At 34.3% G+C, this 12,726-nt stretch overlaps 1 protein-coding gene across 1 annotated transcript; it reads left to right on the top strand.

Moving 5' to 3' along the window:
- Positions 1 to 11,244: 11,244 nt before the first annotated feature.
- On the top strand, positions 11,245 to 12,416 carry LOC139859648 (uncharacterized mitochondrial protein AtMg00810-like). The gene is made up of 2 exons (XM_071848426.1): positions 11,245 to 11,380; positions 11,812 to 12,416. Exons 1-2 carry the CDS (start codon positions 11,245 to 11,247, stop codon positions 12,414 to 12,416), a joined length of 741 nt encoding a protein of 246 aa, XP_071704527.1.
- The last annotated feature ends 310 nt before the right edge of the window (positions 12,417 to 12,726 follow it).

Here is a 12,726-nt window from a genome sequence, read left to right as displayed (position 1 = left end):
GAAAGCCGATATTGCTAAATATGTAGGAGAATGTTTGACGTGTTCTAAGGTCAAAGCTGAACATCAGAAACCATCAGGTCTACTACAACAACCTAAAATCCCGGAATGGAAATGGGAAAACATTATCATGGATTTCATTACTAAATTGCCAAGGACTGCAAGTGGTTATGATACCATTTGGGTAATAGTTGATCGTCTCACCAAGTCAGCACACTTCCTGCCAATAAGAGAAGATGACAAGATGGAGAAGTTAGCACGACTGTATTTGAAGGAAGTCGTCTCCAGACATGGAATACCAATCTCTATTATCTCTGATAGGGATGGCAGATTTATTTCAAGATTCTGGCAGACATTACAGCAAGCATTGGGAACTCGTCTTGACATGAGTACTGCCTATCATCCACAAACTGATGGGCAGAGCGAAAGGACGATACAAACGCTTGAAGACATGCTACGAGCTTGTGTTATTGATTTCGGAAACAGTTGGGATCGACATCTACCGTTAGCAGAATTTTCCTACAACAACAGCTACCATTCAAGCATTGAGATGGCGCCGTTTGAAGCACTTTATGGTAGAAAGTGCAGGTCTCCGATTTGTTGGAGTGAAGTGGGGGATAGACAGATTACGGGTCCGGAGATAATACAAGAAACTACCGAGAAAATCATCCAAATTCAACAAAGATTGAAAACCGCCCAGAGTCGACAAAAGAGCTACGCGGACAGTAAAAGAAAAGATATAGAGTTTGAAATTGGAGAAATGGTCATGCTTAAGGTTTCACCTTGGAAAGGCGTTGTTCGATTTGGTAAACGGGGGAAACTAAATCCAAGGTACATTGGACCATTCAAGATTATAGATCGTGTCGGACCAGTAGCATACCAATTGGAGCTACCTCAACAACTCGCGGCTGTACATAACACTTTCCACGTCTCAAATTTGAAGAAATGTTTTGCTAAAGAAGATCTCACTATTTCGTTAGACGAAATCAAAATCAACGAAAAACTTCAATTCATCGAAGATCCCGTCGAAATAATGGATCGTGAGGTTAAAAGACTTAAACAAAACAAGATACCAATTGTTAAGGTTCGATGGAATGCTCATAGAGGACCCGAATTCACCTGGGAATGAGAAGATCAGATGAAGAAGAAATACCCGCACTTATTTCCAGAAGATACGTCAACACCTCCAACTGCTTAAAATTTCGGGACGAAATTTATTTAACGGGTAGGTACTGTAGTGACCCGAACTTTTCCATGTTTATATATATTAAATGAAATTGTTATTTACATGATTAAGTGTTTCCAACATGTTAAGCAATCAAACTTGTTAAGACTTGATTAATTGAAATAGGTTTCATATAGACAATTGACCACCCAAGTTGACCGGTGATTCACGAACGTTAAAACTTGTAAACACTATATGATGAAATATATATGCTTATATATATAGTTAACATGATATTATGATAAGTAAACATATCATTAAGTATATTAATAATGAACTACATGTGTAAAAATAAGACTACTAACTTAATGATTTCGAAACGAGACATATATGTAACGATTATCGTTGTAACGACATTCACCTGTATATATATATCATACTAAGATATATTATATATCATAATATCATGATAATATAACAATTTAACATCTCATTTGATACAATAAACAATGGGTTAACAACATTTAACAAGATCGTTAACCTAAAGGTTTCAAAACAACATTTACATGTAACGACTAACGATGACTTAACGACTCAGTTAAAATGTATATACATGTAGTGTTTTAATATGTATTCATACACTTTTGAAAGACTTCAATACACTTATCAAAATACTTCTACTTAACAAAAATGCTTACAATTACATCCTCATTTAGTTTCATCAACAAATCTACTCGTATGCACCCGTATTCGTACTCGTACAATACACAGCTTTTAGATGTATGTACTATTGGTATATACACTCCAATGATCATCTCTTAGCAACCCATGTGAGTCACCTAACACATGTGGGAACCATCATTTGGCAACTAGCATGAAATATCTCATAAAATTACAAAAATATGAGTAATCATTCATGACTTATTTACATGAAAACAAAATTACATATCCTTTATATCTAATCCATACACCAACGACCAAAAACACCTACAAACACTTTCATTCTTCAATTTTCTTCATCTAATTGATCTCTCTCAAGTTCTATCTTCAAGTTCTAAGTGTTCTTCATAAATTCTACAAGTTCTAGTTTCATAAAATCAAGAATACTTTCAAGTTTGCTAGCTTACTTCCAATCTTGTAGAGTGATCATCTAACCTCAAGAAATATTTCTTATTTACAGTAAGATATCTTTCTAATACAAGGTAATAATCATATTCAAACTTTAATTCAATTTCTATAACTATAATAATCTTATTTCGAGTGGAAATCTTACTTGAAATTGTTTTCGTGTCATGATTCTGCTTCAAGAACTTTCAAGCCATCCAAGGATCCTTTGAAGCTAGATCTATTTTTCACATTTCCAGTAGGTTTATCCAAGGAACTTGAGGTAGTAATGATGTTCATAACATCATTCTATTCATACATATAAAGCTATCTTATTCGAAGGTTTAAACTTGTAATCACTAGAACATAGTTTAGTTAATTCTAAACTTGTTCACAAATAAAAGTTAATCCTTCTAACTTGACTTTTAAAATCAACTAAACACATGTTCTATATCTATATGATATGCTAACTTAATGGTTTAAAACCTGGAAACACGAAAAACACCGTAAAACCGGATTTACGCCGTCGTAGTAACACCGCGGGCTGTTTTGGGTTAGTTAATTAAAAACTATGATAAACTTTGATTTAAAAGTTGTTATTCTGAGAAAATGATTTTTATTATGAACATGAAACTATATCCAAAAATTATGGTTAAACTCAAAGTGGAAGTATGTTTTCTAAAATGGTCATCTAGACGTCGTTCTTTCGACTAAAATGACTACCTTTACAAAAATGACTTGTAACTTATTTTTCTGACTATAAACCTATACTTTTTCTATTTAGATTCATAAAATAGAGTTCAATATGAAACCATAGCAATTTGATTCACTCAAAACGGATTTAAAATGAAGAAGTTATTGGTTAAACAAGATTGGATAATTTTTCTCATTTTAGCTACGTGAAAATTGGTAACAAATCTATTCCAACCATAACTTAATCAACTTGTATTATATATTATGTAATATTGAGATACCATAGACACGTATACAATGTTTCGACCTATCATGTCGACACATCTATATATATTTCGGAACAACCATAGACACTCTATATGTGAATGTTGGAGTTAGCTATACAGCGTTGAGGTTGATTCCAAAATATATATAGTTTGATTTGTGATCAATACTGAGATACGTATACACTGGGTCGTGGATTGATTCAAGATAATATATATCGATTTATTTCTGTACATCTAATTGTGGACAACTAGCTGTAGGTTACTAACGAGGACAGCTGACTTAATAAACTTAAAACATTAAAACGTATTAAAAATGTTGTAAATATATTTTGAACATACTTTGATATATATGTACATATTTGTTATAGGTTCGTGAATCGACCAGTGGCCAAGTCTTACTTCCCGACGAAGTAAAAATCTGTGAAAGTGAGTTATAGTCCCACTTTTAAAATCTAATATTTTTGGGATGAGAATACATGCAGGTTTTATAAATGATTTACAAAATAGACACAAGTACGTGAAACTACATTCTATGGTAGAATTATTGAAATCGAATATGCCCCTTTTTATTAAGTCTGGTAATCTAAGAATTAGGGAACAGACACCCTAATTGACGCGAATCCTAAAGATAGATCTATTGGGCCTAACAAACCCCATCCAAAGTACCGGATGCTTTAGTACTTCGAAATTTATATCATATCCGAAGGGTGTCCCGGAATGATGGGGATATTCTTATATATGCATCTTGTTAATGTCGGTTACCAGGTGTTCACCATATGAATGATTTTTATCTCTATGTATGGGATGTGTATTCAAATATGAAATCTTGTGGTCTATTGTTACGATTTGATATATATAGGTTAAACCTATACCTCACCAACATTTTTGTTGACATTTAAAGCATGTTTATTCTCAGGTGAATACTAAGAGCTTCCGCTGTTGCATACTAAAATAAGGACAAGATTTGGAGTCCATGTTTGTATGATATTGTGTAAAAACTGCATTCAAGAAACTGATTTCGATGTAACATATTTGTATTGTAAACCATTATGTAATGGTCGTGTGTAAACAGGATATTTTAGATTATCATTATTTGATAATCTACGTAAAGCTTTTTAAACCTTTATTTATGAAATAAAGGTTATGGTTTGTTTTAAAAATGAATGCAGTCTTTGAAAAACGTCTCATATAGAGGTCAAAACCTCGCAACGAAATCAACTAATATGGAACATTTTTAATCAATAAGAACGGGACATTTCACGAAGCACCTGGGTTACTAGAGTGTGTCGCTGACGGGATCTGAGGATCGGCAACAGCGGCAGGTGAAGTGGCTGAAGTGTCTAAATCGATGCCCAAAATGATAGCAGGTGGAATATCCGACATCTGAACAAGGAAACATAAATTTTCCATGTCAGTAAGTCATAAAGCAAGCACGTATTAGGCCAAGTAACTATAACAGTCTAGATCATCTGTAATAGTAAGTAGCATGGCAATAACGACAAGTATCATGCAATCGAAAGCAAATAATAGCATGCAGTAGTGAAAATCATGTAATAGCATACGGCATATAGTAGTGAAAGTAAGCAGCAGCCTACAGCAAGTTCCGCAGAAACAGGTAAACTAGCAAGTTGCAGATTAGTCCTATTAGTGAATCCTACTCGGGTCGGTCCAGACTCACTAATGCAACCTAATTCCCTACAACCAATGCTCTGATACCAAATGTGATGCCCCGTACAAAACCATCGTGTACGAATCATCAACAACAGGATCATTACAAGGTCAAACACTATATGCTATTTCAAAATACATTTGCATTCATGATAAAAGATGACGTTATAACTAACGTCGAATGTTTTACATCAAAAGTATGCTTCTATGAATAGAAGCAATTAATAATTGTACGTGACCCCAATGGTCGTTACAAATCATACTTTCAAAAGTAATAATGTTTATGAATGCAAGATAAACGTTCATGCGGTGACATCTCTAAAGCAGCGGGTGTCTACAGCAAGATTAGTACAACAGCGGAAGCGGCTAACCTTAAGCACCTGAGAAAAACATACTTAAAAATGTCAACATAAAGGTTGGTGAGCTATAGTTTAAGTATAATAGTAACGTAAGGTAGGCCATGAGATTTTAGTGCTACAAAGAGCATTTCAAAACAGTATGATAAAGTATATGTTTAACCGTGGGCACTTGGTAACTAACTTAACATTTATAACCCCCTGAAAGTACACTTGGCGAGTGCGTATGTTTACGAAGTATTAAACACCCGTTAAATGCTAGCGCTACTAGCCCGAGTGGGGATGTCAAACCCTATGGATCCATATCTAAGATTCGCGTTCATCGGTTCAAAAACCAATGACTAAACGTTACCGAGCTAAATGGAATGTTTATGTCGTTGTATAACCCACACATACATAAAGTTTAAGTACTCGTGCCTAGTATGTAAAATGTAAAATGCGCATGTATTCTCAGTTTCCAAAATAGTTAAAGTAAAAAGGGATGTATAACTCACAGTGTAAAGTAATAGTAAAGTTGAGTCGGGAAGTAAGCAAGTATGTAGGTCCGAAAAGTCCTTAACCTAAGTCAAATATTACTAAATCAGTAAATCGTCCCAAAAGGTTTAAAAGTATGTAAATAAGGTCTTAAAGGTCATCATCATTCATCATCAAACAAAAGGTGTAAAGTAAGTTTCATTCTAGAAAAGAGTTTAAAACAAAGGCTGAGTTCGGTCAGTCGCCACGGCCTCTATACCTACTGAAATAAGGTGAGACTAGTGGCCATGGTTCCGTATATGAGTCCTCTAATTGTGGTAAAAATTCAAGAAGCAAACTCATCTTTGTTTGACCGTGGCGACGGTCTAAGTGCGAGTAGGTCAGAATTTTTCAGCACAACGTTAAAAGGACATAGTGACGATCGGAGGGCCATAAATCCTAAACCGTAACTCGGATTAGGACGAGTCTTAAACAAAAAATTATCTACTCGAACAGAGATAACTGAAAATCAACTTTACAGTAGCCCAGGTATTCGGGTCTGTTCCAGAAAACAGTAAACAGTAGGTTCCGGTGGGTTCTTGGTGCTCGATGCTTATCACGGTTCTCATCCTTGATGCATATAGCTTCAAGTGTACAACTCGTTGATGTGTTTGCATCATCTTAACCAAGGTTTGACCATCATAACACTTGTGTAAGTCTAAGACAATGTAGCACAACTCATTTAAGTGTTGCAAGTAGCTTGATGAACCAAAGTTACATCAAAATCTTAGATCCGACACATACATGAACTATAAAAGTAATATTGAACTACAAACTTGAAAGTAAACTAACTAATCAAGATCTTAAGTTGTAGAACATAGTTCTTAGTTAGATCTTGAAGATCTAAGACCCAAAAGTCTAGATCTAAAGTTATTAAGTTAAATCCCAAGTAATAACACTTGAATCTTTACTTTAATGAAACCATAAGTTACAAAACTTAGATTTTCATCTTGTAAAGTGTATGTAAGCTTACAAGCTTTTGATTATGACAAAATAAGTAGACCATAAGCTATAGAACTTAGATCTTTCATAAGTATGTGAAGTTATAACTAGAAAGTTATACTACCATGTTCTTGAACTTATAAAGTTAACTTTTGTTCAAGAAAAATGAGATCAAAGTTAACTAGCAACACTTGACCAACAACAACCAAAATCACGATTTTAAAACATGAACAAGTGAAGAAATAAATTAATTTAAACAAGTAACAAGTTATGGTTGTTCATACTTTAAAGATTCAAACCAAAGTCTTGATCTTTAAGAAAGTAGACTTTAAGTTTACTTCATGAACACAAGTATGATTTTACAACACATGAACTTATAATCTTTAAAACATTAAGTGTAGAACATAAACTAGAGAGTTTAGTTCTTGTGTGTTCTTGTAAATACAAGATAATATGAAGAACAAACTAAAGAGTTTGGTTCTTAGTAACTAGTAAGTAATCAACAATAAAAAAAGAGCAAGTAGTTAAACAAGAGAATGATGATGATGTGTATGTATGTTTTGGTTTCTAAACAAGAAAAAGAAGAGAGAAATAAGCCTTGTTACTCACAAAGTAGAGAGCAAATGAGAGAAAAACTTGAGAGGAAAATGAAAGTATTTTTGTGTGTGAAAGATGAAATGAGAGCAAATGAAGAAGTAATCAAAAAAAAATCTTTGAACTCCCCTAAAAGGGCCTCTTGGCCGACGGTTTCATCAAAGGGGAGGGGGAAGAAAATTGTCCACAAGTCTCTTGCATGTTTATGGCTCAAAAGTTGGTTACAAGGGGTGTTTTTATGGGAATGATGTGTAACCATACTAGTAATTAGATTCCATAAGTATTAATCAAATTAGTTAAGTCTTAATGTGATACTTACATGAAAGTAATGGACTAATTAATCCATTAAGTGTGTAGGGTGGGCTCTTAAGTCCATTAATCATGAGTCCATTAATAAAAAACCAAGTATGTAACAAATAATCCAATAAAGTCCAAGTAATTAACTAGTAACCTTAGTTAATTAAAATGATTAATAAAACTTAATCATGAATGTAAATAATATTCTAAAAATATTATTCGTGTAATGTTCGTGTGTCACAAAGACGTGTCGGGCATTTAAAAGTCATGTATGGTAACAAGTAAATGTATAACAATACATTCATTTAATCACAAGTATTAATAATAAATATTAAAATATTAATAAGTAAACGTTGGAAAATCCAGGGTCGTTACAGATCTATGGAGATCCCCAATAGGGATCAAGTTCTTATCCAAATTTCTCAAAACCATGTAGATCCCCGAAAAGGATGTGTTGAGTTCCCCGATGGGGATTGCTGCTATTTTGAGCGTTTTTGCTTTCGACTCACATGATCCGCTCGGATGACAACTATAACTTCAAAATCTTCACTAAAACCTCATATTAGCTTTCCCTCTAAAGTACACTGGAGTCCATTTTTTCATTCAATTAAGTACCAAAACTTCACACAACGAACATGAAACCATAATATTTGGGACCGATATTGCGAGATAAATATATGTAAAACGAGCATTATCACAAGATTGTAGAATTAAGTGTAAACTCTATACTTTAACTTCCATTTCTGTGAGTTTAGAAAATAAGATTATCTCTCAAGGGATAAAGGGAGTAATCTTATAAGGGGTGTGTTTCTTATACGTTGTAATAGGAACATCATCAAGTTTAGTGATCAACTCCCTTAATGGGACTTAGAAGATTGATTAATTCTATTAGGATTTAATACTCGAGTAATCCATTTTTGATGAATGAGCTGTCGTTGGAATCGTTAGAATGTATACTTTTCAATGGAAAAGATTTAAAATGTTAAATCAAACTTTAAATGGGTCAAAATGTGATATTACATGTATATCTTGTTTCACATGCTTATTAATGATGCTATTGAATGGACAAGTTGGTAGACTTGTCAAAATAATGAATTGATGCTATTATGGATTAGAAAAAGTATGTTAACTTAGTATATGATGTTCTCAGGTGATAAGGTGGAAGTTAACACTCAATAATATTATACCACTGAGTTCTGCTGGTATCGGTGAGTAAGACTATCCTAATTGTTATATGTATGTAGTAGTAGGTTATGCTACTGTTGTCCTGCCATGTCTGACCTGATAATGATAGTTTATGTTATACTATGTTGTTTATGATGATTATATGCACATTGATATTTTTGGCTTTAAATTGTGAAGCTTGACAACCAGCTTCGAACTGTGAAGTTGGGCATGAGGTCAACATTGAATTGTGAGGTTGAGCCAGCTAATAATGGTTGGGTAGTATATTCAATAAGGACGCGTTCATTGCATCTGGATTGTTATACTAATTATTCAGTAATGAGACTATTGGTAAACTCTAGCCCCATCATCTAGTAGTTGAAGGCCTGTACAAGCCATCGGTCCTCCTATTATGTATACAATTGTCCTCCTAACACCAGAATATTTCATTCTATATTAACTAATATTTCGATCAATGCACTCTTAGAGATAATCATATTCTAATATGTTTGGTGTTTATGAAATGATAGTTACTTAACTGATTTAGTGCATGTACATTATATACGTTATAACTTATTTTTAAATACTTGTATAAATATAATTTTCTAACAAGTTATAACTTTAAATAGTATTAAGTTGAAAAAAAATACCTAACAATGAATTATACAATAGACATCCATTAACCCGAATACTCCATCAAATATGGATATGGATGGATGAATTGAAACTAAATGAATATAGATATGGTTATTAATGAAATTTTAATTAATGGATATGAATTTGGATATGACATAATTCGATCCATATTTGATCCGAAGATTAACCAATGACCCATGAACAATAGCTCCAATTTTATTTACAAAACCTTTAAAACACAAATGTACACTTTCATAGATAATTTTTTTGTTTGAAAAGCAAAATTATATATAATATGAAAGCCCAATAACAAGGAGGGTAACCCCTTTACAACTGGAACTCGAGATGGTCTGTATAATTATATCAACTAGTCACAAGAACTAGAACACAAAGACCATTTAACAAAGAAGAAAATGTCTGTAATAGTCACAATCAACACACATTAATTGCATAGTTATCCTTGTACATAAATTGTCTTATTTCACGACTGTATTATCATTATTTCCTTAGTTAGCTAATCACAATTGGTGTATAAATGTACCCTCTTATGTTGATTGAAACAGAATGAAAATTATCAATTCCTTTATGGTTTTAGAGCTTGAATACCCTAATATTAAAAATATAGCACCACATTTTTTTTTCTCTTCGATCGACAACTGCGTTAATCGATTGTCATCTTCTTTTCCTTTTAACGATAAAAATTATGTTTCATGCAATTCTAAAAAAATTTCCTTTTGTCAATCTTGTGTGTTTGGAAAACATGTACGTTTACCGTTATATGCTTCTACAACTGCTACTTATAATCCATTTGATATTATACATAGCGATCTTTGGACCTCACCTGTCGTTAGTACTAACGGACATATTCTTTTTCTTGATGACTTCACAAATTTTCTATGGACCGTGCCATTAAGCAATAAATCCCAAGTCTTCACCATTTTTCTTACTCTTCAAACGTTAATTAAAATGCGATTCGGACGATAAATCAAAGCTTTTCAATGTGATAATGGAACCGAATATAATAATTCCTCTTTTCATAATTTTTTTTACCCAAAATGGCATGGTATTTCGATTTTCTTGTCCTTACACATCCTCAAAAAATGGTAAAGCGGAACGCAAAATTCGAGTCATCAATAACATTATGCGCACACTTATGACTCACTCATCCGGTGCCCCTTCTTTTTGGCCACACGCACTCGAAATGGCCACTTATCTACTTAATATACTTCCAAGCAAAATTATAAATAATTTCTCTCCAACCCAACTTTTATATAATCGTACACCAGAATATCAACATCTACGTGTTTTCGGTTGTTTGTGTTATCCTCTAATTCCATCTACCACTATCAATAAACTTCAACCTCGTTCAACACCATGTGTCTTTCTAGGATACCCAAAGAATCATCGCTATTATAAATGTTATGACATGAAATATAAAAAGGTTATTATCTCTTGACATGTAATCTTCAATGAACAACAATTCCCATTTTCATCCTCTCTACCCCCTATTGTTCACGACTACAAGTTTTTACATGAAAACATCCATCCATTATTTCTAAACGAAATTCAGTCTCACCAGCCCACCTCTCCCTCAGGCGAAACAACCTCACCAAATATAATACCCACTAGTACATTTACACATAATCCCATCATCTCATCTCCCAATTCTACCGGCCCACCTTTTAATTCTGAGCCCAACACCATTGCTAGCCCACCTCTTAACTCCTCACCCTCTGAATCTACTCAAATTTCTAATCCTGGACCTATTGTTACTAATAATACTTCCGCATCACCCACTACTATTTCTCAACCTTCAACTACTAATAATACTCTTCCTCCTACTCGATCTATGACAACTCGTTCCATGTCCAGAATTTTCAAACCAAAAGCACAATTTAATCTCTCAGCATCAACATCTATTTCTCCTATACCCTCTAATCCAAAAATAGCTTTAGCCGACCCTAATTGGCGTCGTGCCATGACCGGTAAATACCAGGCTTTGTTGGATAATAAAACGTGGGAACTTGTACCCCGTCAATTTCATATGCATATTATTCGATCTATGTGGATTTTCGTCATAAGACGAAATCCGATGGCACTTTTGAGCGCTACAAAGCTCGCCTTGTAGGTGATGGACGAGCACAACAGCCCGGTATTGATTGCCATGAGACCTTTAGTCCGGTAGTTAAACCCGCCACCATCCGGACAGTTCTTAGTATTGCTGTTTCCAGGTCTTGGCCCATACATCAGTTAGACGTTAAAAATGCTTTCTTACATGGTAATCTTAATTAAACGGTGTATATGCATCAACCTACAGGTTTCAAAGATTGATCTCGCCCGAACCACGTGTGTTTGCTCAAACGCTATCTTTACGGTTTGAAACAAGCACCACGTGCATGGTACCAACGATTTGCAGATTTTGTCTATACTATTGGTTTCAGACATAGCAAATCTGATCACTCTTTATTTATATACCATCGCGGGAAGGATATTGCATACTTGTTACTATATGTAGATGACATTATTCTTGCTACATCATCAGATCATCTACGTGGTCAGCTTATGGCTAAAATGGCTTGCGAATTTGCTATGAAGGACTTAGGTCCTTTGAGCTCTTTTTTGGGTATATCAGTTAATCGCAGTACTAATGGTTTATTTATTGATCAAAGTACATATGCTCGTGACATTATTCAACGTGCAGGTATGACTTCATGCAATCCGGTTGCTACACCAGTTGACACTCAAGGCAAACAGAGTGCTACACTGGGAAATTTATATCCCGACCCTACTTATTATCGGAGTTTGGCTGGTGCACTCCAATATCTCACTTTCACACGCCCAGATATTTCATATGCAGTTCAACATATATGTCTTCACATGCATTCTCCACATGACTCTCACATGCTTGTTCTTAAACGCATCATTAGATACATTAAAGAAACTCTATCTCTCGGGTTGTTTATTTCCAAGTCATCTTCTCATGCACTTGTTTCGTATACAGATGCCGACTGGGCTAGTTGACCCGACACTCGTCGGTCCACTTCCGGATATTGTATTTATTTGAGTGATAATTTAATCTCTTGGTCATCAAAAAGACAACCGACAATTTCAAGATCAAGTGCCGAAGCCAAGTACCGCGGAGTTGCAAATGTGGTTGTCGAATCTTGTTGGTTACGTAATCTATTACTTGAGCTCATGTGTCCAATTATGAAAGCCACCATCGTGTTTTGCGACAATGTAAGTGCCATCTATTTGTCTGGTAATCCTGTACAGCATCAAAGGACTAAACACATAGAGCTCGACATCCATTTTGTCCGGGAAAAAGTCTCAC

Source organism: Rutidosis leptorrhynchoides, chromosome 7 (assembly GCF_046630445.1).
Source record: "Rutidosis leptorrhynchoides isolate AG116_Rl617_1_P2 chromosome 7, CSIRO_AGI_Rlap_v1, whole genome shotgun sequence".
NCBI classification, from domain to species: Eukaryota; Viridiplantae; Streptophyta; class Magnoliopsida; order Asterales; family Asteraceae; genus Rutidosis; species Rutidosis leptorrhynchoides.
Note: the sequence above shows the minus strand (reverse complement) of the source record. Positions and strands in the feature narration are given on the sequence as shown.

What these genes read in the sequence shown, in the direction of transcription:
- LOC139859648 (XM_071848426.1), top strand. Translation starts at nt 11,245, where the DNA reads ATGACAACTCGTTCCATGTCCAGAATTTTCAAACCAAAAGCACAATTT. An exon ending in TTGGCGTCGTGCCATGACCG is followed by an intron (nt 11,381 to 11,811) that starts GTAAATACCAGG and finishes AACGATTTGCAG; the next exon opens with ATTTTGTCTATACTATTGGT.